Source organism: Wyeomyia smithii, chromosome 3 (assembly GCF_029784165.1).
Source record: "Wyeomyia smithii strain HCP4-BCI-WySm-NY-G18 chromosome 3, ASM2978416v1, whole genome shotgun sequence".
Lineage (NCBI taxonomy): Eukaryota > Metazoa > Arthropoda > Insecta > Diptera > Culicidae > Wyeomyia > Wyeomyia smithii.
In genome coordinates this window covers 261,799,591-261,826,387 of record NC_073696.1, presented here as the reverse complement: position 1 = coordinate 261,826,387, position 26,797 = coordinate 261,799,591, and the positions used below count along the sequence as shown (strand labels likewise).

The following is a 26,797-nucleotide window of genomic DNA, read 5'->3' as shown; positions in this document are numbered from 1 at the left end:
CTCAGTCGCAGGAAAGTAGGAACGGGCTTCAACTAGCAAGTTTCTAAGTTCCAGGTTTTTCAAGTTCTTACGGTCTGCTCTCATGCTGCTGCAATGGTGATACCAAACTTCCACCTCTCAAACAAAATTGTCAACTCCGTAAAAAATTACGAAAGCTTCGGTTTTGCGCTTGAACTCATATGCGTATTACGTAAGGGGAATGCAGCAAGGACAACGCGTAGGCAGGTGCACTATCTTCACCGAACCGTGTTTCCAGTGAGGTTACAAAAGAATCAAGGTAAGGAATTGTCACAGCTCGGTTTCAATACTCCAAGCTAGTTGATGCAGGCGGATTTGCCCGATACTTTTGCTTCTGCAATTTCCTTGGTATATGAACTAAAAAACTCGTGCAATCCCACGCAACATAGGGCAAGCATTTCAATCAATTATTTTTTATCTGGTTGATACTTTACACAAATGTTTCCATGGGCAAAGATGTCGTTTTGTGCTATAAGTTATTGAAAACAAAATTCTGCACCAATGTCAACAACTAGGGGGAGGGGGCAACGCCTCCCCCCCCCTGCCCCCTTCTGGCTACGCCTATGGCCGCCAGATAGACAGGTGCTTAAGTATCAACGCGATCAGCCAGAAATTGAAACCTGGCTTTTCTTTCTCCGTCACGATCAGCATCCAACGTTCGTGTGGTATCGGTGCAGTCATGGAATAAACAAAGCGCGTGTCGAAATCCTTTGCACAGTAACACGGTGAAGTTATACTAGGGGCCTTCACATCGAGCTCGTATACAAATACTCAGCCGTAAACTGTGTATCTTCCATTACTCGTCAATGGAGGTGAGTATTTTTACGGCTGGGTATTTGTATACGAGCTCGACATTAATACCCATACTGTTGCTTGCCTGCTATCTGCCTTCATCCGCCACGTACAGAATAACTGCATATGTACAATACGCAACCGATGAAAAGAAGAATTCGATTGTCTTCCAATACACAAAACTGTACGTGTTAGGTATAATGTTGCGTGTGTGAGAGCTCTATCGGTCCGGCTCCGTCGGCTACCAACATGAAATGAAATTAATATTCTGTGCATTCGCATTATGAACCAGAGACAGGAAGAAACTTGAAATAAAGGCGGAGTCTTGTTCCTGTAAGACTCCACCTTCATTACAAGTTCTTTCCAGTTTGCCTCTGGTTCGTAAATAACAACATAGCTCTAAAAAATATCAGAAACAGAAAGCGACCTCGAGTAAACAATAACAACAAATCGTTTACAAAGTCAGATCGATTGTATCCGTTAGTGTCGAGGGTGCTTGTGAAGAGAGGTGGTGATTGGTTGCTTGGTATGATTTAGACAAACGATGTTATTTTTTTTTTCAAAGAGGCTTTGCCTTATTTGGCATTCGTCTCTGTTATTTATCAACTTTTCAATAGTGTATCTCAAACAATATGTTTATTTTTGTTACATACATTTAACAGTAAAAGAATTTCTGATCGGTTGATGCCAAAACCTTGAAACTCTGAAAAGAAATGACTGATATATAAGCGCTCAAAACCTGACCACTTTTCACTGGTTGAATTGCTAGATTTTCAAATTCAGGCGCCTAGCTTCGATATAGACGTTAGTCAACGTCAATAGTACATTGGTCTGTCGTCTGAAAAATCAAAGAAACTTGAACACGGAAAAATCAGAGAGCTTCTCGTCTAAAAACTCAGATCAACAAGTATTTACGAACAGGGAAGAAACTTTTCTGGAGAAATATTGAATCGGAAGTTCCCATATGAATTATGAATTAACGTACCGTATGCCAAGGCGATTGGAAAAATGTTTTTCAATATTCTGGAACACTTGAATAAGGTTCCAGAAAGCAGCGTAAGTGAACCAATTTGCTGTTGTTTGACAATCACGAATGCCATTGCACTTTGAACTAATAAAATATTGCCGAGAAAATGGCATAGTTCCTGTATCCTTTTCCTCTCATAGCCAGTTTGTTCGGTTTTTATTTTATGAATGAAATTTGAAATAAAAGGATGAGTTTTAAGATTTGAGAAGCACCTGATCTCAGTCTCTGCTTATATGGAAGAAAGAGTTGCAAAACACAAAACTTTCATTAATCTCGAAAAGTTTTTCAACACTGTCCGAATTTGCCCCAGGACTGTCCGAAACTACCCCACACACGGGGCACATTCGGACAAAAAAGCAATTTTGAAAAATTTAAATGAATCAATCGAAATCGCATCAATGCACACTACTAACACGCTTATATGATACTCCGATGTCCAAGTAACAGCCAGGATGAATTCAGATTTTTTTAAAAGTTTACAAAAAAATATTAGAAATCAAGATAGAAAAAGTGTCCGAAACTGCCCTCCTCTCACCTATATATGAGCATTAACTGTAATGCGCTTATATCAAAAAGTGATAGAGCAAAATCATTTCAAATCCTGGAAATACGCGAAAATTTATTCGACCGTTTTTGAATCAAACTTTGCACACGTAACGGCTTAGCAAAATGAACATTTTTCACAGATGGAGAGATTTTTTACACCCATGAGTAACATGAGCCTTTTGGCATAGGTTCTATTCGAAGTATAGAAAAACTGTCTGAGAATGAGTTGTAGGGAATTCATCGTGATTCATGCGTCTGCGCCACATTCCATCGTCCAATATACCGCCAAGTACCTATCGCTGAACCTTACGCTCAAATACTTCGAGCACCCGTTCATCAGCCTCCTTCGTTCAGAGTCAGCGTCCAAGATAAACGAGCTCATCGACCAATTAAAATCTCCACTCCAGCACCATCACCACCGGAACTCCGACGCTCCCTGCTGGCTACCTTGTATTTTGTTTTGGCACAGGTAATACTGAATCCCAACCTTGCCGCTTCCCTCTTTGAAGGCCTGAAGACCTCCTTCAAGGCCCTACGGTCGATACCGATGATATCAAGGTCGTTCGCAACACCAAGGAGCATGTGATATTTCATGATGGTCGTACCGTTTCTTTGCACGTTTGTTTTCTTATACTGCACCTTCGAGGGCGATGTTAAACAGAAAGATGGAGAGCGCTTCCCCCTTCTTTAGTCCATCTGACGTTACGAACGCGACTGATGTCTCGCCAGCTATCCGAACGCCCCTGTCGAAAACCAGCCTGGTATTCGCCGACGATTTCGTTAGCGGTCTCAATCTGAAGAATAAGATACGGGATAAATAAAATGTTGGACAACAATACAAGAATAGACTTCAACCATTTACTGTGACAGGAACCTTTCCCATTTGACTGTCATCAGAATGACAACGATTTCTTGCTTCACTTAGTAATTTATTACCCTAACAAAAACTGTCATCGGGTACTGCATCTAATTTACTAATCAAAAAATCAAAAACCGAATCGTTTCCGGTCAAGTCGAAGTCACACACGCGTTTGTCAAATCATTTCATCATTTGTATATAGTGTACTTGTTTACTAAGAGTTAGATAATAGACGCTCATTTACGATTTTTTCTTCCAGCGACTCGTTTTCCTTTCTACATTGCGTTTTCGTCCCTCAAACCATGTGTAGCGTTTTATATTTAGATATTTAAACGGACTTAATAGTACTCACAAAACTGCCAAGTGTACAACATAGAACTAAAGTCATCACCGCGAGATGAATTTTTTTTTCGATAAATTTTAGACAGCAGCGCCTATAATTTTATATGATCAAACACTGGAACGGGAACAGTTATCGAACTTTTTGTTCGATCATGTCATACGAAAGAAAGTCATCTTTTCACTGCATACAAAAAAGAGAATTTTAACCATAGGCATTGAACTTATGCTCAGTTATTCAGTCACCCGAAGTTAAATTCTGGGAGCTCAATTATCTTCGAAGATTTCAGCTGTGAGAGCAAAACCGTTTTTCCAAGCAAGACAAACAATCTTTAGCGACAAAGATCATGTTAAATTCAGTAAACCTTAAATTCAGTGTTTCGAGTAAGATTTAGGCTACAGATACAAAAACCCGAGCTTACAATTGAGTAACTTGAAACTGTTAGTCTTACCTTGGCGTACTAATAACTTGAACAAAAATACAAAAGTACATTTCAAAATAGGCGATCTTCGGGAAAATATTTAACCGTCTTTTTTCAGATTAGCTTGACGTCAGTGACAGTAATGACTGCTTTTACACTTTCGCCCGTTATTTACTGGTCCTACTCCAACGTCTTTACTAGATAGTGTAGCTATATGGGATTAACCGGGATATAATCCTGATATAATTGGTAATGTAATCCAACAATCGAGAGAAACGCAAGTCTGAACTTTCTTTTCGTAAATTATTCAGTGTATGATTATGTAGGTTATGAATGCATGGTATATATATGATAGTTTTTCTTTTAGTTGATCAAAAATCCGTCTTTCAAAAGTACTGTCGTTTGATTACACACGATCTACGGGTAATGTGCTTCCTCTGAAATCAATCGTTTTTTTCGTAAAAATATAGAACGAATATTATGCATTGATATTGGCAGTACGGCGTTGCGAGCGGCAACCAAAGCAGGTAAGATATTTTGGATATATGGGAAACGCTAATGTCCCGTCACAACTTATACATGATGTTGCTTCTGTCCCTTGAGTTTCTATCGGAATGATTTCCTTCGCTATTGCCGTTGTTACTATTGTTATTATTAATATGGTCATTTTCATTCGCGTCGGATCTATAGCTTTTGATAGTATATTCATAGATTTGATTGCTACTAAACCTTGCACTAGCCCGTCGCACCCCGGTTCCGTTTCTCCCGCTCACACCGGAACTACCGCTAGTGAGAGGATTTTGAACGAAGCTTGCGCGATTAACGAGTGGAATGTCTCCGCTATTGCTGTTATAGTGAATCGAACCAAGATGTTGTTGAGACTGCGACGCGGGTCTGAAACATCTAACTGCTGAACAAATGATCGAGCACCATCGCCAGGATGGGGTTTGATTGCTGCCACAACTTGTGCTGGTGGTGGTGGTCGTTATCTTAGTGGTTGAGGAAGACGACATCTTAGATACTACCTGTTGTTGCCTTCTTGACAGTAATGAAGTTTTTCTAGATTTGTCATTATTGTTCCCATCGTTAGCGATGTCGCTGGCAGCGTTCAACGGATTCCCGATATCACTCTCTAAACTGGTATCGCTACCGCTGCTACCACAACCACTATCGTGAGAGTGGAACGGACCATTGTAACCACCATCATTGTTATTATCGATTGCGACTGCTGGCGTTATAATGAGAAGCTGACTACATTTCTTACCCGTAGAAACCCGCACTGCTGTCGCTTTAGCCATCGTCGAACGGGTAGTGGATCGAATTCGCGTGAAACTGCACGCGTGGACTGAAGCGATCGTGGTAGAGGAGCTACTGTTACTGTTGCTGCTAATGTTGCCACCGCTGTTGGTACTATTGCTGCTCGTGAAGTGAATATTGTTGTTCTGACCGATGTTGCTAACTGCGGAGATTGTCCATCATCTTGCTGGTTCCTCGGTACTTCCACTGTCGTCCGGTTTCATTATCTGATAGGTGATCAAATACTCGGGGTACGCCTGGAACACATGAATGAATATTTCAGCAGAAGAAGCCAGTTTGGATTTAATTATTTGGTTAATTTGTTGAAATCCACTCCACTTACCTGTTCCCCACGATAAACGACGTACTCAGGGAAATGCAGTCCACCAGCTGACGGTCGTCCGATGACTGAGTGATGTCCCGGAGGGGCATGCGCCATTTTCATTGCACTAAATTGAAGAAACGATTTACCCAACGCTACTCGGCAAAGCAGTAGCTGCCTGTATAACACAAAACAACAGGATTAGAGTCGCCACAAACAGCGCTACGCAACAGTGTTTACCTATGACACTGATAACACGACTTATCCTTATGTGCCGGACAACCGATTCCGCCACCAATACCGTAAACATACTGATTCGATTTCGAACTATGTTCGGCAAAGTAAATGCCAGCTCCGAACATACCGCCGATGTAGGCGTGCCGTTCATCGAATCCCTTCTGTACGATTGCATTGATGAAAGGCGATCCGTGAAACAGCATTCGTTCGCTAGCCTGGTGGCCATTCTCTTCGGAAATTTCTTTTCGACGGTGAACGTAACGTTCCCACAGCTTGCGATTCTGGACCTTTTGGACCTGAAACAAGAAACGAAATTCGTGCTATGTTGGATGTTCACATCTGCTTTACAGTGGTGAAACCATACTCTAACGATGTTGTATCGAGTGAAGAACCCTCCAGAGTGACCGTTATCTCTGTGTTCCCTAATTGTAGCTTGCATTTCTTCTTCAACGGCAAGAAATTCCTTGTCATCGGGAAGAAGATCCACCAGAAGAGTACCCGGGTTGGGTGTTAGACCAAGACCTAAAATGAATATTAACACGTTTTCTATCGGTCACGCTAAAACAAGCCTAAACTTACCGGTTGTGGCTCGCAAGGTAGCAATTCCCTTCAATATCTTGTGGCGGAAACCGTAGGCTGACACACCGACTTGTTTCAGGTCTTCGTGGCCCATCTCGGCTAGTATATCCATCGTGATTTGTTCTCTCTCGAGTAGCTCAATCAAATGCTCCAACTGCAGACTAGTAAGAAAAGCGGACACAGAAGATTCGATCGATACGACCTGCTGCATTTTGTCGTCATCCATTACGACGCCATCCGCGTTGGTTTCTGCACCTTGGGCTGGACTAAGACAGCTGCGTACCGGAAGCTGTAGAATCAAGACGAATGGTTAAACAACTTCTTACACAGCTTATACCTTATGCGCTGTTCTACCTGTGGAACTGGAACCGATAATGTCATGGACGCCCCCGTCGGTAGCGTGACTGTCTCAGTTGTTGGTGAACATGCAGTCGATAGCAATGAATTGTTTGCTACACCCGTGCCACCTCCAGCAGCTGTAGAAGCTTGGGATGCAACCATGGCATCCTGTAGCAAACATTTTACGTCCTCAGCAGTGGCCAGATCCAGACTGGTCTGTCCTTCTTGATTCTTCATGAACGGATCAGCGCCATGAGCGAGCTGGTAAAAAATATGGTCATCAGTATGGCAAAAAAAAACTGCAAATCTTTACTTATAAACTCACCAAAAGTGAACACAGCTGGGTGCGGCCTTTTTGAGCCGCTTCATGCAACGGAGTATAGCCCCATTTATCTGTAGCATTCACTACGGTATTGTGCTTGATCAACAAAGCGGCAATATCTAGATGTCCATAGGAAGAAGCGTTGTGCAGTGGAATCAATCCACCTTTATCCTGGGCATTCACATCGGCACCATGTTCCAATAGGTACTCGGCAACCTCCAAATTATTGTAACCAGCTGAAAAACGAGTGGTCACTCTATGTTCGTAACGGAATTCGAGGTCGTACAAACCTGCCAAATGAAGCGGTGTTGAGTTTCTGCCCTGAGCATCCCGACAGTTAATGTTGTCCGGTGAAACAAGTCGCTGAACGCGTGCCAAGTTACCCTTTTTCGCAGCATCCAGCAGGGCCGCATTTCCTCGCAAGAGATCTGCTACGTCTTGGTCTCCTTCGCGCACCAGATCCAGTGGTGTTGCACCATCGCGGTTCTTTTTCGTTACGTCAGCTCCATGCTAATTTATGGGAGAAAAAAATGCAAATTTACAATTCAAATTTGTACTACTTGAACTAATAATATTCCTACCTTAATCAGCAGTTTCACAATCTCATACTTGCCCTTGGCGGCGGCCTCGTGCAGCGGTGTGAACTTCCATAAATCCGCTACGTTCACATTGGCACCATGTTTCACCAACAGTTCGGTCACCTCGTAGTGCCCATAGGAGCAGGCGTTATGCAATGGCACCAGTCCGCCCTTATCGGAGGCATGCACTTCGGCGCCATGCTCCAGTAGAAAATCCACAACCGGAACACGGTTATAACCGGCCGCAAAGTGCAACGGAGTCGAATGCCGTCCATCTAAATCGCGACAGTTGACGGTCATGGGATTGGAGAGCACAATCCGACGAACGGTATCGAGGTCACCGGCTTTGGCTGCTTCAAGCAATTGGCACTCGAGATCCACCGTGTCCGATGGTGGGTCCTGTAGGATTTTCAGTACATTCTCAGTCGCTAGCTGAGCGGCAGTATAACCTTGCAGTGAAACAATGCTTATATCGATGTTGTATGACAGCAAAAGCCGACACGCTTGTATGTTGTCCTCCCGGGCGCATCGATGTAGCGTCGTTTGACCGAGACCATCCAGTGCATCCACCTTGGCACCGTGGCGCAAAAGTACGTCCATAATCTCGTAATGTGAATTATCCGCTGCTATATGCAATGGAGTCAGAAAGTCTTTGTTCTTCTCGTTTAGCAGAGCGCCCTTTCGTATCAAAACCTCAAGAACTTGTTTCCGCTTCGGATACACAGATTGCGCTACGGCATGCAGGGGTGTATCCCCACAGTACGGATGAACGAAATTAACTGTCTCGGTTGTAAGATTCTTCTTAAGTCTCTGCATATCGGCCTGACGGCAAGCGTCCAGCACACAATGTCCCTTGTATTCATCTGAAACAAGTTTGTTAAATCCCTCTCAATCGGTACCTGGTTTTACTAGAACTTACATGTAATTTTCTCCTGCAGTTCCCGCGTCGGCGCTGAATCGATGGCCGATTTGTTATGGCAGTTCAGTAGCGTTGGGTCGGCTCCTTCGGCCAATAGTAAACTGCAAACTTCCACCCGACTTTTGGAAGCAGCCTCATGAAGCGGCGTAAAAGCCCAGAGATCATTCGCGTTCACGTTTCCACCGTGCTTGATCAGCAGCTCGGTCACCTCGAAGTGACCATAGGAACAGGCATTATGTAACGGCACCAAACCACCCTTATCTTTGGCGTGTACGTCGGCACCGTGTTGCAACAGAATTTGTACAACCCGTATCCGGTTGTAGCCAGCTGCCAAGTGAAGGGGAGTCGATTTGCGTCCATCGCTCGCGTGGCAGTTCACATTCAGTGGGGTCAATAATTCCAAAAGACGTTCCTCTGAGCCGGATCGTGCTGCCTCCAATAGTTCATCCTTTCGGTACTCTCCGGTCAGCACAGGTCGCGTGCATGAGTCGGCTAGATCCAGAGGAATTTTGTTTTCCGAGTTTCTAATATTTGGATCTGCCCCGTGCTGCAGTAGAGCAATACAGACATCCACCTTTCCCTTGCTGGCAGCCTCGTGCAAAGGGGTGTAATTCCAGTTATCTCTGGTGTTAGGATTGGCACCAGCTTCCAGGAGAAGACGAACCACATCGGCGTGTCCAAATGAGCATGCGTTGTGCAAAGGATGCAATCCACCGTCATCCCGAGCCTGAATTGATGCTCCGTTTGTAAGCAGAAACTCCACCACATCCCGACGACCGTAACCTAGGTAAGAGATTGAAAACACCCGTTAGAGAGTTCAAACCAAAACATTGATGGAAAGCTGTTGAGGTGACTATGAACCACACCCTGCGTTTCATGAAATGAATAAAATACTTGCCAGTCACGACTTAAACTTAGCATAGACTTATTTGATAAATTAGCAACGATGAATCATGCGTCAGGTGCGAGATTTCACCATTTCAAGTTTTATCTGTCAATGCTCCTTTTCTGTAATTTCTAGTCCAATAGAACTGTAAAGACTGCATTCCCGATTGGCAGTGGAGGATGGATTAAGTGTTTGCCTGATAAGATGGGGATAACATATTTTACCCGGGATTGGAGGGCGCTAATTGTTTCTTGGAGAATTTTTTTCTATATTTATCATATTAAGGTAAAATAAAGGCAAACTGATGGCAGCAATAATGCTTCAACTCCTGACTGACTTGGGATCCAGCTTAAGGCCTACTTTTATGTACTAACGGAAGAACCTATATGCTATACTTAAAGGGAACATAAAGGGCCAATTTTTTTCATGTTGCGAGCAGCTCACAATCAATCAACATAAGAGTTTTCCAAAATTTGTGTTTCTACCTACTGGTCTAATAAAGATTTTGTACATATTTAGTTTCGTACGGTAGCATATGCTGCTGAATCGAAGCGTTTTGCGAAGGGCCATAGTAGGCCCGACTTCCAGTTTTAATGCGTCGTTGGACATCCTCACTTGTGTTGTTGTCGGTGATTAACAGCGATCCCAACTATACGAACTCATTTTCTACTTCGGGTTCATCGCCATCCATGATCACCGTTCGTGTGAAACGAAATTTGGGTTTTCTCGGGGCTCTCCCTTTAAAATACTTGGGTTTCTACGCATCGATTTCTAGTTCAATTCATCCAGCATCCGCTTGTAAAGTTTGTTATCATAATGTTAAGGTCGTCTGCGAAGCCTATGAGTAGACTACCTTTGCTGAAAATCGTGCCACTTGTTTCGATACCCGCTCGTCGGCTCCAAGAGCAATGTTGAACAGCGTGCAAGATGGTCCATCTTCTTGTATCAACCCACTATGCTCTTCGAAGGGATTCGAGAGTGTCCCCGATACGCACAAAGACGTGATGTGTAAGCACGTTTTACTCCTAGCATTTCTGTAGGACCTCTCGGAGAATGAAGATTTGATCCGTAGTAGCGAGTGCTTGCGTGAAGCCCGCTTGATACTGCCCTACAAATCTTTTTGCTAAAGGAGATAGACGACGGAGCAGAATCTGGAAGAGAACTTTGTAGGCGGCGGTGTTGTCAAGGTGGGGCATACAACTGTTTGCATCCATTCCTCCGACTCTCTCTTCTTCTCAAATCCCGAAAATTGCCCAGTGAAGTGCTGTTGCTATTGCCTGTTTACCGTGTCTATAGAACTCTGCCGTTTGATCTTCAGGATTTCGGGAACTAAGATATTGCTACCGTTTATTTAGGTGCTCATCGAAGAACTACTTCCACCTGTCAACCACCACGCGCTCGCTTGTGATCAGGTTTCCCTTCACGTTCCTAAACACATCTGGACTAGATGTGTAGCCTTCACGGGATTGGTTCACTTTCTCAAAAAAAAAAAACTTGTATATGTCATCAACCCAAAATAGTTGCCCCAGCTCTTCACGATCTCTGTCCTCTTGCTGGCGCTTCTTTCTCCTCAGGATCGTGGTTAACTGATTTCGAATTCGTCGATATTTGTCCACGCTCTCGCTTGTGGCGATACTTAAATAGTTTTTTCAAGCTGTTTTTTTCTCTTCACCGCCTGCTGGGATTTCCCGTCAAACCAGTCATTTGTACGGCCTCTAGCAGAATCGCGTAACGTTGTATATTTGAGCCAACCAGGAGTATCAAGCACTAAATTTACCAACTTGGCGGTTAGCGTGAAAAACGTTAATTTTTTGCGTACTCACCACTGTCGAGATACAAAAAGCAGAGAGTAGATTTAATTATTTGAAATACCCCGAATAAGAAATTTAGCAACTTTAATTCCATAAACTCGAATTCTTAGCTCTGTCGTTTTGAATGCAGCGTATGATACAGTTTATATAGAGCAGCTTTGCAACTGCTAGTCTTTTCGAATTACAAAGCGTTTTTTCCATCTTTTTTCTTATATAAAAATATATTTTGGAAGGATATATTAAAATACTGAAAGATTTTCAAATAATCGAACTTGTAATGAAAAACGAAGTCTGGCTAGAAAATAAGCCGAAATTCAACATTTCCTATAAAAACATTGAGACCGAACGAAAAACTTGGGAAAATGAAAGACCAGTAGCACAGAACAGATAGGCAACTTCGAACAAAACTCTGCAGCAAATCGGTGCCCAAGCTTTCGCATTCATTTTTTGCTATTCCATCCTACATTGATTTTACAGTGCATCGTTCGAACAGTTCGCTCCAATAGTTTGAACATGCACCAAAAAACTATTTTTTTTGCTTTAATGACCAGGCAAAAAGGTGATCTTGAATAGTTGATCTATCAAAATCAAGTTAAGACAGGATCGCATTCAAGAGATCTTTAAAGTGGAAATTCAGTAACAATTCACAATCAACGTCAATAAAACAAATTAAACTAAAAATCTTTCAACCATTCAAACATTGTCTAACAAATCTTCTTGGATCGTACACCTCACGACTGTTAAAACTATTTTAACCTGTTAGTTGATTTACTTGAATATTTTCGTTGGACTTGGAAATCGAATTTCTCGATCAACGACAATATTTTTTTCTCGTACCGTTTTTTTATACCTAACATTGCTAGAAATGCATAACAGATCCGTGATGAATCCCCCTACAAGTGAGATAAAAAGAATATTTTCTCTAAAAAACAATATTTTTTATCGCCGTCTTTGGCAAAGTTTTCCAAAATAACATAACAAAAAACTTTGCTGAAGACACTAGGTAGCTATTTCTCAATCTTACTGAGCTATCTGATTATGTTCAATGATGTTTTAAAAAAAAAGTTTTTGCCGTAAAAAATTAAAATTTTATACCTTTATACATCCGGTATTCTCACTGAACTTTTAAAACAACATCAGACCTTTATTTTCTATATGTTATAGCAGACTTTTATTTACGATAATAAGGCATCACAACGTAAAAATGCAAAGCTTGCTATGTTTTTTCCAACAAAGATCCGCTATTGATCAACGTCACATAAAGGAACTTACGTTAAAGTTGTTTTGTTTCATGATTTCATAAGTTTCTGCAAATTTCAGCAAGAAATTTCAACTGTCGTGTGTGCAGAGCACATGGATAATTCAATTGGTGGTAATCTTGCCGTGGGATGTGTTGGGAAACGGCAGAAAATCGAAAATTACTTGTCAAAAGTTAATTTTTTGGCAGGAAAAATTGATGGAAACCTTAATATCGTAAATAAAAGTCTGCTGTAACATATAAAAAATAAAGGTCTGATGTTGTTTTAAAAGTTCAGTGAGAATACCAGAGGTATAGTGGTATAAAAAATAATTTTAACGGCAAAAACTTTTTTTTTAAAACATCATTGAACATAATCAGGTAGCTCAGTAAGATTGAGAAATAGCTACCTAGTGTCTTCAGCAAAGTTTTTTGTTATGTTATTTTGGAAAACTTTGCCAAAGACGGCAATGAAAAATATTGGTTTTTTCACGAAAAATGTTCTTCTCTGACCGTACGAAGTCCGAGACCTGCGCTTCCAGATGAAATTTCCTACCGCACTACTGCTGTGTGTGATGTTGATGGATGATGAAGATTAGCTGAACTCCGGATGATCGTTTCGATTGAACACTTGCTGGGTTGAATACATTATCGGATGCTGTAAGCCTCGATGCCGTAGAGCCATCCTACTACTGCGCTGAATCCGAAACCAGTGAATCCAGGAGCTGAATGTACTATGCTAAGCGGTTACGAATCGCCCACACCGGCATAGCTCCGCTGGGGGAATTGTTGCTAAGCGGCTGCGAAATCGCTCATACCGGCATAGCTAAAGTGCCATAAAATTATATCCGAAGCCAGTTACAACAATGCCGCACTCTCGTTGAGTCGGCCATTGTTGATAATTTTACCGGGAACTTTCACAATTCGATTATCGAAATTTCACACTCGTTCTACTAGCGCGCAACCCGATCAACGGTGATGATGTCGCGGCTAGTACCCGATGTCCAGGTTAGTATCCTGGTCACGGCACCAAATATGATCGCACACGATAGGACCCGTTGTAAAAACCCAACAGCAGCAAACGAACACGAAGACGAGGCAGTGATATGAAATAAAACAATAGCTGCTGCGGGTAGCACGACCAGCCGCCAGCGGCGGTGGCTGCGAGTGAACTGAGTAGAGTTACTTTATTGTCTATTGCTTGTGACCGTGTATATAATGATCGAATTGGATCGCCGGCTGGGGAGCTGCGACAAACTGCGTTCTGCCGCAACAGAAGCAATTCTTTGATAAACATTTAACACATCCATTATATATCTGGATGACTTCTCCCAATAAGGCAGTGAACTTTATTCGTTCAATAATACCTTATTGGTACGATGCCTATATTCAGCAAGTGGAAACCATTCAACCTAATAGTGGTACGACACCCTGATGAGGCTTACCTCAAATAGGGGCCCGCCACAAAAGATCAAATCTCTGGTCGCAGTGGAAAATGTACCCAACAGGAAAAAAAGAACTATGAATGCTTGAAGATAAGAGCTATGAGATTTTTCGCAACTACTACTAGTGTGAAATTTTCAGGCATTTCTCAGTAATTATTTCTACTATAACTAATTTAATAAATTTCTACTATAATATGTTTAGCTACTCACGGATTTCTGATTTTTATATATCAGGTAAAAGAGTGTAATTTTCTGTGCAAAACCTGATTTTTCGAAATTTAATATCATTGTCCTTCGATTTTTAAATGAAAAATAAAAAATCGCTCCCAAATCGCTACAATGACAGTGGGGTGGGGTGAACTGTCATTGTAGAGATTTCGCGCAGATTTCGAGCAGTTTTAATTCGTGATTTAAAAATTGAATGACAACGATAGAAAATTTTTGAAAATCACGTTTTGCTAAGAAAATGCACCTCTTCAGATGACATAAAAAACTGATATAGCTAAACAACCCAATTGTTCCTTTGTTCCCAGTCTAACACCGTAATCGGTCCAATATCGATAGCGCAGATTAGTTAATGTAGAACCAGGGTAATTTTTGTATTAGAAAAGCACAAATTTTCTTTTGGTGCTCATGACAATATTTTAATCGTATAAAAGGTACTTTACGAACTAATTTCATTTTTGTCATATGACTTACATTTTAAGTTTTAGTAAAGCGGGCAATGTATGCAGTTTGCGAGGATGCGAAAATGAACGGGAATAGAAGGTGTGACTTTTAGGCTTAGAAAAAAAAAATTTTTTTTCTGGTCTGGACGAGGGAAAATTTTTGTCCTACGTCACCATTTCATACAACCCCTAGGGCTGTATACCTTGTAGTATTTGGCCCGTATTTAGAACCGTGTATGAAAATACATCGGCTTCATTATATTTAAGATCATCATCGGTATTTTTAGAGCAGAAATAGTGGATTTCAGGAGGACATCCTTCTGCTGTGATTTTTGACGTTGGATTAACGTCTATATCGAAGTTAGGCTCCTGAATTTGAAAATCTAGTAATTCAACCAGGGAAAAGTGGTCAGGTTTTGAGCGCTTATATATCAGCCATTTCTTTTCAGAATTTCGAGGTTTTGGCATCAACCGATAAGAAATTCTACACACGGGCCAAAAATAAATGAGTATTTTTCTACGATACACTGTCCAATAGATTTCAAAGCTTAAATATGTGCAATTATTGAATATATATTAGGGTGGAGAATCGTTATATGAGCATGAGCATGAGCATGATTGACCGCCCGCGGTTGCTACTCCGTTATTGCCAGATCAGCTGTAATTACACAGAGAACCAACAGATGATGCTTGGGACTAATATTCATCCTCAATGTGTAAAAACTGGTGACCTTAATCTTTATATTAGGCAATACCAGCGCCGGCCGCATCCGAATGCAGGTCAAAGAAGGAGTGTGTATAGGAATATGTTGACGTAATACTCGCTTTATTGGAAGCCGAGAACACCTCTTCACTTCCACGAGAAATCACTGGGATGTTGGAGAAAAGGGTAAGGTTTGCAGCAGGTTCGTTTTGGTAAACGATGCGCTGAGTTCGAGTACCGGGTTCATAATAACAAATATCGCGCGTACGAGTTCATTATACCTTCTACGGAAATCATAACGCGATCAATATGTTAGATGAAGTAACACTGCAAAAATAAAGCGCACGCGAGAATACCGGACCTATGACTCAATCAAGACCGACTCAAATATTTGAACATCTGTTTATGTAGTCATTATGCAACTACCGTAACGTGTCTCCCATTGATTGATCTCAGCTGACCACACAATGTTACGAAAGCTACGAGACTTGAGTCCACGTTAACGCCTCGCGACTTCTATCACTTCTTCGTGAAGTGACCCTATTTATATCAAAAATTATAACACGTTTATAACCAATCTGTAGAAAATACGACCTCATGAATGCTATCGACGCGAAGTCTCTAGATATTCGGTCACCCGGACATCTGTCTTTGAGCTTAACAGGTCGACTAACGGCGTTTCTTGTATACTGTTCGTCTGTTCTTAAAAAGCGATTTTTTTATTTGAGACCGATTTAAAGCAGTAATAAACTAAAGAGTGTTGTTACCGTCACGCACAGGTAAGTGTGGTACATCCTAGTGAAACGCAAAATGGTATACCACACTAAGTGGACGATTCGAACTAACATATCATAAAGTTGGGTCACTACATTTCGAAAACATTTATATGAGCAAAACTCTCCCGGACCGGAGACGCGTTTTACCAAAGCATTGTGCACGACCGCTCAATCCACGACTACCGACAGAGACGCTCGGGAGCACGATATTTCACGCCGATTCTCTATTTACTGTCGATACGAGTGTTGCCTATCAAATAGAAAAATTGGCAAAGTTTCATGCATCCAAAGCCCCAATAATTTGAAAAATGCAGATACGCAGATTGACCAAAATATATATCTTAAGTTTGTTGACAAAATGCCGAACTAGTCATTATTGGGACATAGTATACAAAAACCTCTGCTCAAAAACTAGACAAATCGATAAAATTGAATCAAAAACTAGACAAATCGAAAAAATTTAATCATCAGATTTCGACTTCGACTAGCAACAATGCACCATATTTCGAATTCCACAAACCACACCAGTACTCTCTGGGTGACGAGTTCGAGTAATGTTACGCGTTATGTTGACTCATTGTTAAGCTGAGCGATGGGGACCTTTTTGTCAAACGACATGCGTAAAAGCATAAGTAATGTCGAACTCGTCTCCGCGGCGCATTCACACCCGGACTACAGTTTTGTCCTGTACTTTTTTTCACTTTCCGGACTATACTTTTTCTGTATCCGACTACACACTTTATCCTGGACTACACCCGAAAGAGACAGGGTGCAGTCTAAAAACACTAATAACAAAAACAAATGCTCTCAAATAGCGTACTTAAAATATGACAGCTGAGTGTAGCGTCGCTTGCGTGTTTGTTTTCGAGCTGTAAAGTGTAGTCCAGGACGGTGTAGCACAGCCGCAGAAACGAGCTTGACACAACATTACAGTATTTCTAAACCCTTTACAAAATGCCAGAACAATTATTATTCATTTTACCGTTTCGGATCTGCGTCTATAAAAATTTAGCATGTTTAACAAAACTTTGCTATGGCGTAAAAATAATTATTCAAAAGCTAGTGAAGTCATAAATAGAAAAGGAATGACAATGGATATTAAAACATGGTCATCAGATATATTTCAGTTAGGAAATTCATGACATTTTTAACATTGGGAAATATCGCAGAATAGATAAACCGCAATCGTGTGGTACACCTTTTCAAGCGGTGCATGTATGAATGACAGAACAGTACGAAAATGCTACGCTGTGGTAGCACACATGAAAGATGAATTCGCCATTAAATGACGCACAAATTCATCGCTAAAAAATTCATACTATACTGCACACACTACAAGTCTACAGTCTACAACACGAAATATAGAAAAAAAAAACAATTTGATTCTTATCGGTGAAAACTACTACCTTCGAGTAATTTATAAATAAATAAACAAACATGTCTGTAAATGTATGCACTTATCTTTGTCATTGAATCAGCTTTCAGCAAACCAAGCATGCCTCCGCTCGCACACAAACAAGTATAGCCAACTTGTTTCTATGGTCACAACTGCCGCCCTCTCAGTTTCTGCCTCTCAGCAGATCGTGCCGTCGGCAAAGAATATGCTTGCACATTACCGTAACAAAGGAAAGTCACCAACACAACACTGCGCTTTGAAAGCAGCCATTTGCTAGGCGACAAATTGTAAAAAAACGGCAATAAAACTTTGAATTTCCAGATCGTTTTACTTCCAAATCACTTTCAATACAATGTTATAACACTCGAAACACTTTCACCTACAATTACCACACGAAATTCACAATTCATTGTGCTATATACCACTATAAAATGCGATTACCACGGACGCAATAAATAAAGCGTCTACCAACAATAGAAGCAAACTGTGACCATTAGGGTGGAGAATCGTTATATGGAAAAAAACGAAACTTGATAGCAGGTTGAATTTATGTAACAAAAATAACCTATTGTTCGAAATACATTATTGAAAAATTGATAAATCACATCGATTGTCTAAATCATACCGAGCAACCAATCACCACCTCTCTTCACAAGCACAGTCGACACTAACGGATACAACCGATCTGACTTTGTAAACAGTCTCACAGCTTTCAACCAATAACGAGCTCGCTTTCGGTAGCTGCAACAGGTGTTTAAACACCGTTTTAAAATGCTTCTTTTATCATTACCACTGAAAAGATTCTTAACACCAATGGCTTGATTGATAGGGGAAATATTGCGCAAGATTGTCATATAATAATTTAAATATGTTTTCGATACTAAACTAGATAAAAGTTATATTAAAAGTCGTGCACATTCAACCAATCACAGGCTCGCTTGTCCTTTGCTCGCGGATGGATTTTTGCATTTGGCTATATAAAAGCCTGCGTCGTCTTATAGCAGTCATCAGTTACCAAGTGAAAGGCCACTAGAACGGTCCTGAATAATCAGCAGCGGTGGCTGATTCCAGTGGCGAAACTGCGCTGCAGCAGAACGAGAGCGGTGGTATCAGGCAGCAGCGGCGGAGGTAGTGGGCAGCTGCATTTCTTCATTTAGTTCGGTTCCCCTTCGATCTGAGTTGGACCCCACCAGCGGTAATCCAATTCAGATATCGTTCGGTGAAAACAGCCAGAAACTGCACGAGCCAGCACCGCCACTAGGAAAGCTACCGCCATTTAGTGTGTGTGCAGTGTGCACATATAGCGTATGTGCATCGGCATTGCTATGACATTTGCGATGATAGGGATGGCGCTGTTGCGTGTGTATGGCTAGCTATAGCGTGTGTAAGACATTAGCATGTGTAGCATATTATGGCTATTGCGTGTATATCTTCAGCGTGTGTACGGATAGTTGTAGCGTGTGTGTGGATAGCTGCTGCGTGTGTAATGATTAGTTATAGCGTATGTATGGATAATAATAGCACATGGTTGGATAGCTTATGCGTGTGTATAGATAGTTGTATCGGATGTATGGATAGGAATAGCGTGTGTATGGATAGCTTTAGTATGTGTGTATAAAAAACTATAGCTACAGCGTGTGTATGAATAGTTTAACCGTGTGTATAAATAGTTATAGCATGTGTGTGGATAACTATAGCGGGTGTTTATCGAAGATTATTATTGTCATTAAAAATATTAAAACGTCTTAACGAACACGGTTGTGAATTTGATTTTACAGCAGCGATTTTAACTTCTTCAGCCAGTCTTTATTGATCGAGGAAAAATTACTGCCTATGAATGAACACTTATTTACTAGAAATTTCATTTAGATCAAAACAGGTTCTTTTAAGTATCATAAATTATTGATAAAAAGAGTTGCAAGTTTTCTTAATGAGCATTCATTAAATTTTCGTTTTTGTTTCTCGGTGCGCGGTTTTGATTTTGTTTCTCGCACACAGAGAAAGAAACTTGTCGCTATCGTGAAAAATAACAAAACAATTAGAAATGCTCTAAATCACAATTGAAGAAGTTAAGATATTTTCCTGTCACTCGCCAAAACCTTGATAACAACTACCGAAAAACGTGTAATTGAGCTCTTGCTATATTAAGTTATTGAAATAAATGTATTTTTTTAAATACATGAAGTTATATGCTGGGCTGGAGCTACCCTAGCATGAGTTCTATCGATTTAATGTCAAACAATTTTTAAATTTATACACTTATGTTCGAGCGTCTTGATAGAAAAATTTTCACTACACTTTTCACTTTTTATTCACTTTCACTATTTAATTCTATCACTTTTCACTTTTCACTTGCAAATACGTATTTCGGCACTGACATAGTGCCTTCGTCAGTGCTTATTTGGACTGTTGGAGTCCAAATAAGCACTGACGAAGGCACTATGTCAGTGCCGAAATACGTATTTGCAAGTGAAAAGTGAAAAGTGATAGAATTAAATAGTGAAAGTGAATAAAAAGTGAAAGGTGTAGTGAAACAATTTTTAAATTTAAAATTTTCGTTTGAATCGTTCTGGGCTTCAATTTCAGATAGTTTCGTTAAGTTTGCTTTTTGCTTGGATAGAAAAATTTTACCAATTCGCTCAATTAAATGATTGTCTTAATAGTGCAGCTACGAACAAAGGTTTGATTCGAATATGTATGAAATGACAGCGATTAAATAAAAGATTTCCATTCTTTTAGTATATATTATTATTTATAACGTTTTAACGTCTCAGCGTTCAGAAATGCACTGTTAGATAAAATTGCAGCAAATACTAGAGTTGCAATTCTCTCTATTATTCGTTTTAATGGAATATAAGAATACCGTAGTCCAACGTCATGCGGTCGTGTCTTGAGTGCCACCCTCCTACTTTTTTTATATATTAGGCATCTTAAAATGAAAATATTGGGCTTATGTAAATTTTCACAAGCTGCTTCTTTGTTCAGCGCGCAACGGCCGAATAGTAAACAAAGAGCTGTCAAAACTTGGCATGGCCAAAATATGTTCGCTTTAAAAACTAGTATTTTAACTTTTTCTAACTTGTTAGAGGATACAAACTGTTTCTATGGTATTTTATTGCTGTTACTACAACAACTAATTGTTTCAAAAGCATACATATTTTTTTTCAATAGCTTTCGGACGTTGACTTGTATATTACCACTTTCTTTGGACTTCCGGTTGACTTAACCATGACTTTGAATGTGTAGGATGAACTAATTTTAAAATAACGCTTCCTAAAGTCAGTTTTTTGCCGAAAATTATAGTGTAGTATGATTCTCAGGTGTGTTATTTCAATATACATGCATAGTTTTATAATATTCATTGGATTTTTCAGATAAAATGCGTTATATGTTCCCGGGTGGGTCAAAATATGCAGGTAGGCCAAAATACCCCCGTTACTCTATCACCGGGCCAAAAATAAATGAGTATTTTTCTATGATACACTGTCCAATAGATTTCCAAGCTTAAATATGTGCAATTATTGAATATATATTAGGGTGGAGAATCGTTATATGGAAAAAACGAAACTTGATAGCAGAAAGCCAGAACCAAGTTTTTTGTTCTATTTGGAACGCCAAACATTTCTGAATTTATCGGAAGTCGATCGGTTTAGTCTCCGCTTGGCGCATTGCATTTCAAATTTATATGGTGATTTGTATGGAGAAACCAACGTTTTTGCATTTTCCATTCTAAAGAGCTCAAAGTGCCTCAAACCATAGGTTTCATGACTTCAAATGGTAGGTTTTTTGATGCCTAACAACTTGGCCGAAGACATCAAAGAGCTAGGGTGTCCCAAAAAAATACTGGAGCTGTTCAAAGTTGAGTATGTCGAAATTTATGTTGCAAATCATTTTTTCTGCCAACACTGCTAGTGTACCGGCGTTAGTAAGATTTCCATCAGAATTAATTAACCTTTGAAACACGTTGTAGATTCTACCTACGCCTAGAATATTGACCTGAATTTGTTTGTTTGACCAGCTGAGTGTATAAACTCGTTACGACAGGTTATTTCTGATGGGAATCCTACTGGCGCCAGTACATTGGTAATGTTGGCGGAAAACAAGATTTTCTGCATTTAAACCGACATTTTCAACCACGGGGATGGCATCGCTGTCAGCTACCATACATTTGACGCGTTACCAACATCACTGGCACTGGCACCCGAAAAATGGTCAGTTCACCCTTTTCTTATGTCGATTCGGGCAAACCGGTTAAATGTTGACTGCAATTATTGATAGCATTTCAGACAGTTTTGAGCAATTTCTCAAGGTTTTTACATGGTGTGTGATATTCTAAGTGATATTTAGTTTATAAGTTGTGCCCCAAAACAAACTGAAGCAAACTGTGACAGCAGAGAAAGTAGTTTTAGGATAAACGGTACAGAAATAGATGTTCGTAACGCTTGAAGGCTACCATACAATTCCCTTGTTTTCAACTATAGCTCTTCTTAGGGACATCCTAGCTCTTCAGTGTCTTTTGCAAAGTTGTTAGGCATCTAAAATACTATACTTTAACATAATGTAGTGCATTATTAGATCATTATTGAGCTCTCTAGAAAGGTAAAGGCAAAAAAGTAGGTTTATACGAATCCGAAATGCAATGCGCCAAGCGGAGACAAAACCAATCGACTTCCAGTAAGTTTGGGGTTGATTGGGGTCCCTAAAGAAACCAAAAAAACTTGGTTCTGGAAAATCGATCACTTTTCCTCACCCTAATATATATGATATACTCTTACACTATATAGCAAATATTTGCCCCAAAACTCTGTACTGAAAGCTGTTCAAAGCAAAACATCTTAGATCATTTTTATCAAATATATTCGCTATGCCATTACACGATGCGAGGTAAAAAATTTACGGCGAGTTAAAAAAATATACTGGCCTGATTTTCCGTTTGCTGAAAAAGACAGCAAATATTTTTGACAAAAAATTGAAGCAAATATTTTGATCTTAAAAGGCGAACAAATAACAAATATTTGCTCAGTGTTATAGCCACTTGAGTGCTGCTATACAGTTTGACGACGTCAGTTTCGTGTTTTGATAGGGTATTCAGTTTTATTGCACTTTTGCATAGAAAACTTTAGTAAATCTTGCGGAATTTTTCAAGGAATTCGGGAATCCCGAGCGGCTTGAAACAACGTTGTTCTTGTTAGCACCGTTAGCACAGTCAGGATTCTGAACATCGAAGTACTGTATTCGGGACTTAAAACAGCAGTACTAGGGTTTGCAATCCCGAGAACGATTTCCCGGGAAATACCTGTTCCCGGGTAAAAAATATTGATTCCCAGGATCCCGGGATTCACGAGTTCCTCAGAAACTATCTCATGATAAAATACAGTTTTTATACAATAATGCAATCAAACTAAATACGCAATGCTGACGTCATCGAACTGTATGGTGACACTAAAGCGGGCATTTGACGAAGCAGATATTTGCTTGAAATGACGGTCAGTTTGTTCTACTGGAAGTTCTTCCAGAAACTAGATTTCGTGCTGCGAGGCGCAATGTGTCCATGGGGAAGCAAGTATTCTGTGATGACCGAAAGTTCCGTATCCACTTGTAAGTGGATTTGTGGGATGTTATCAAACTGGTTTCGTGAAGAGCCGGTCAACATTGGACCAGATCTTAACTTTGCGGCAAATCTCCCAAAAGTGTCATTTTGATTTTTGAAAAAAATATTAAAGCATTTTTTATATGTTCAATTTATACAGAAATATGATTGCAACAAATTTGTAGATGCTATAAAAACTCGTGGAATAAACCTTCTATAAAATCAAAGAAATATTTAGATTAAATTTAAATTATAACAAACATGTGGCTTGGCCATAGTGATTCATCGAGTTCGATGAGTAGTAGTGACATTAAAAGGTAAAAATATGCAAACAACTTAGGCACAGTATCAACTCGTTTCGCACAACGTTTATGCTACATCTCTTCATCGGCCAGGTAAATAAAACAAAACAGAAGAAAACAACTATTTGTGTTAATGTGCACAGAAGGTAGGTATAGGAAGCCTAACCGCACAACAATAGGTTTCCGTGCCGGACGCTTGTGGCTGTGAGGTCTCTGCATTTAAATTAAAGTCCGTAAACAAAGCGAGAGAGCGAAAGGCGATTGCGCGCGGCTCGTGATGACCGGCTGAGAATTAGCCAGCTTTGGCTATTATCTCTACTTACGGGGTTTGAAAAGTGAAACCCCCCGAGATTCGGGCGAGTCAATCAATCGAGGCGCTTTGCCACCACATAGGCGTCTATTGTGTTTACATATTCTGTGGCTGCACCGCAGTCAAGATCAAGACACCCGCCGCAGCACAGCACAGCACAGTACTGTGGAAACTGGTATTCGCAGCCGTTTGGTAAGTGTGTTAATCACCGGCACTGCGAAAACGTGCTTTGCTTGAAATTATAGAATTCATAATGGCTTGATTAACATCACAGCGTAAGATAACTGACAAAAAAAAATCCTTTATTGGGATTTACCATGCTTAAGTTCAGCTGAATGAGACTGACAACTCGCCACATCATCAAAACCCAAGGAAATGTTTGCATTTGTTACCTTGAAATGTTACCACAGATTCGATCTCAAACTGAGCGAGTTTTCTGTGGCGAATTGGTGGTGCGACGTGGAGAAGGAAGGAAGGTTAAATCGATTTGGCAAGCTTAGTACGATTGTTTGTAGTTTGGCAACAAGTCCGCCAGCGTTTCTGTTTTTGTTTTAATCGAGTAGAGAAGCAAAGTTTTTTCATCAAAAATTTATCTCCAACAAAGATCCAGCAACAAGCTAATCTCGAAAACTGACTAATGAATTTTGACGAAGCTGCTCTTGGTAAACATGGTTTTATAATAGCAACAAATATTGCTTTAATCTTTGTTATTTTGCCATTTTTTTATTATGCATATCACAAATATACCACCACCTCATGCCATCAAAGATAACAAGGGATAATGAAAAATAATCGAAAACCTTTTTTTTTAATATTTAGATGGATTTTTTGTGTTCTGGAAAATTAATTAGAAAAAAAAAATCTGACTCTCTAAATCTGACATGATTTTGCATGGTCAAATTGATCTATTCTGACAAATAGCTTTTTCTACTTGCATAAAAGTAAAGGTTTGCGGATTTGATAATAAATTGATGTTAATGAAGCATTCTATAAGAGAGTATGATAAAATACTATATTTATTATACCATAAACCTGTGTTTCAAAATCAGTTGGTGTGTCATCCGATTAATCCGCAAATTTGCTCAAGTCACACACACACAGTGACTTCCATGAAGTCATTTTAGTGTGAACTATAAAATTTTGTTTTTATTGCAAATCTACAACAAGGAGCTATCGTAGGATTTATCCAAAATAACAGATCACTTCACTTCACTTTAAAAACAACTGTGCGCTCACAATGATTTACTAAGAAAAAGAAAAAAATATTTTGAATGACTTCGCCGATACTAATCGGACTTGAAATAGCCGAGCTATCAAACACTCAGAAATTATTGAAATGGATTCGTTCCTAGGAAAACAGATTCGCTCTTACCTGCCGCAAAATGTAGTGGCGTAGACTTCCTGCCAGCTGTGTCTCGAGCGTTCACGGTTTGCGTTGTAATCAGCTTTTTCACCTTGACCAGATCGCCCGTTTTGCAAGCCTCAAATAAATCTCTTAGGGGATCACTAGCCATCGCGGCTGCCTCTAGATTCACGGAAAGCATTGAACGGGTGCTGCCACCGGACGTCACGGCACCGCTTCCGTTGCTCCCTCCGGACGATTGCAGTGCCGACAGATGGTGTCCTGCCGAGGAGGACATTTCCCACAAACCAATATCAGACGGTTCCAGCTTTGCTGAACTTGCTCCGGAAACCGGACACCTGAAGCATTGGAACTAAATAGGTACTATTCTTTCAGGGCAACACAGTAGCTGCTCCTAACGAATCAGGTCGATTTTCTTCAGTTCTTCGCTGGCACTTTCCAATGAGATTTAATTTACCTCATGGAAATTTATTATCAATTATCGAATTGCACGTGCCGTACAAACGTTACGCAGCAAATTACACATCCAAACACTACGGTTCCATTTGAGTTCCGTTAATTTCATAACCATTTGATGAAAGAAAAAAAAACATCTCCCTTTTCGCTTCGCAATTTGGTTTCAACAATTCGCCATTGTGAGACAATCGATACTACTTGAGGCCTACTTTCAAAATCGACCGTATGTACTGCAAAAACGAGAAAAGAGCAACTTCCTCAAGAAAAATAGCTGGGCTTAATAATTCACACTGTTTCTAAGTTAATATTATATGAAAGATCCCTGGATTAATACGGATAAAAATCAGGGTCATCCATCAGAGTACACGAATGTGTCGACACCTTTTTTCTTGCTAGCAATTTTTGCCTTTCCAATTTTAATTTCACACTCAAACGTTTCTTAAGATACCTGGAAGCAATTAAAAGCGCACAAACTTCATTAACTTTTTCTCGGCCAAATATTTCGAACAGTATTGCACAAAATATGGCAAAATTTCGCGTTTTTTTCTGGATTATGAAAAACAACACTCTTCGTCTGTCTGTCCCGAATCCGAAGATGATGGCCTCCTCTGTCACTTCACTATACGACGACTGCGAGCCACTTATGCAGTTTGTTATACTGCTGTCAGTGTTTTTTTTTTCTTTTCTTTGAATCGGACTCACACACACCCTGACGAGCGCAACTTGTTTGTTTTCAACGTTTTCAGGAAAACTCAGCCAGCCAGCAGGAAAAACGCTGCGATAAACACACGCATACACACGAACTGGTTACGCAGTTGTCATTTAAATGTCAAACGCAGAGCAGAACTGAAGGGTCTGCATATTATAGACATGCGGATGTGGCAAAAGCAAGTCTAGAGCGATGTATAAGGCATAGGTACGGAGCAATGTCTGCTTGGTTGATTAGTAGTGAAAATTTGCTTGCGTTGCCGGTACCCGCTCGAGCACGTTCGGAGGAAATCCATCTGAAAGCGATATCCTTAATGCGTAACATTTTCTTACCTGAGTTCCAGGAACCTCCACAAACTATTAACTCATAGCGTCTGTGTACTGTAGTATACAATGTTGCTGTAATTGCTTGGTCTGCGACACTATACACTTACCTGCAAATCGAAATGGACTTTGTTTGCAACTACATACTGTAACTGTCATTTTACCCGTTAAATAAAAATTTTGATAATTTTCGAAAATTCTGATTTTTGAAAAGAAGAAGTAGGACA

The 26,797-nt window shown here is 40.2% G+C and overlaps 1 protein-coding gene across 2 annotated transcripts; it reads right to left on the bottom strand.

Moving 5' to 3' along the window:
- Nucleotides 1-3,299: 3,299 nt before the first annotated feature.
- LOC129729346 (poly [ADP-ribose] polymerase tankyrase) lies at nt 3,300-26,176 on the bottom strand. 2 transcript variants are annotated; one of them, XM_055687862.1, is made up of 12 exons: nt 25,987-26,176; nt 25,092-25,768; nt 8,596-9,378; nt 7,680-8,539; nt 7,389-7,608; nt 7,102-7,334; nt 6,792-7,037; nt 6,438-6,726; nt 6,223-6,380; nt 5,862-6,154; nt 5,643-5,799; nt 3,300-5,556 (listed from the first exon to the last, which is right to left on the bottom strand). In XM_055687862.1, the coding sequence occupies exons 2-12, from the start codon at nt 25,357-25,359 to the stop codon at nt 5,479-5,481; spliced, it is 3,585 nt and encodes a 1,194-aa protein (XP_055543837.1). In that variant the 5' UTR covers nt 25,360-25,768; nt 25,987-26,176; the 3' UTR covers nt 3,300-5,478. The 2 variants fall into 2 exon arrangements, with proteins under 2 accessions (XP_055543837.1, XP_055543836.1); XM_055687861.1 differs by having other exon boundaries at nt 25,092-26,176.
- Between the last annotated feature and the right edge of the window lie 621 nt (nt 26,177-26,797).

What these genes read in the sequence shown, in the direction of transcription:
- LOC129729346 (XM_055687861.1), bottom strand. Translation starts at nt 25,359, where the DNA reads ATGTCCTCCTCGGCAGGACACCATCTGTCGGCACTGCAATCGTCCGGA. An exon ending in ACTGCAGGAGAAAATTACAT is followed by an intron (nt 8,540 to 8,595) that starts GTAAGTTCTAGT and finishes AACTTGTTTCAG; the next exon opens with ATGAATACAAGGGACATTGT. An exon ending in TACCTTGCGAGCCACAACCG is followed by an intron (nt 6,381 to 6,437) that starts GTAAGTTTAGGC and finishes TATTCATTTTAG; the next exon opens with GTCTTGGTCTAACACCCAAC.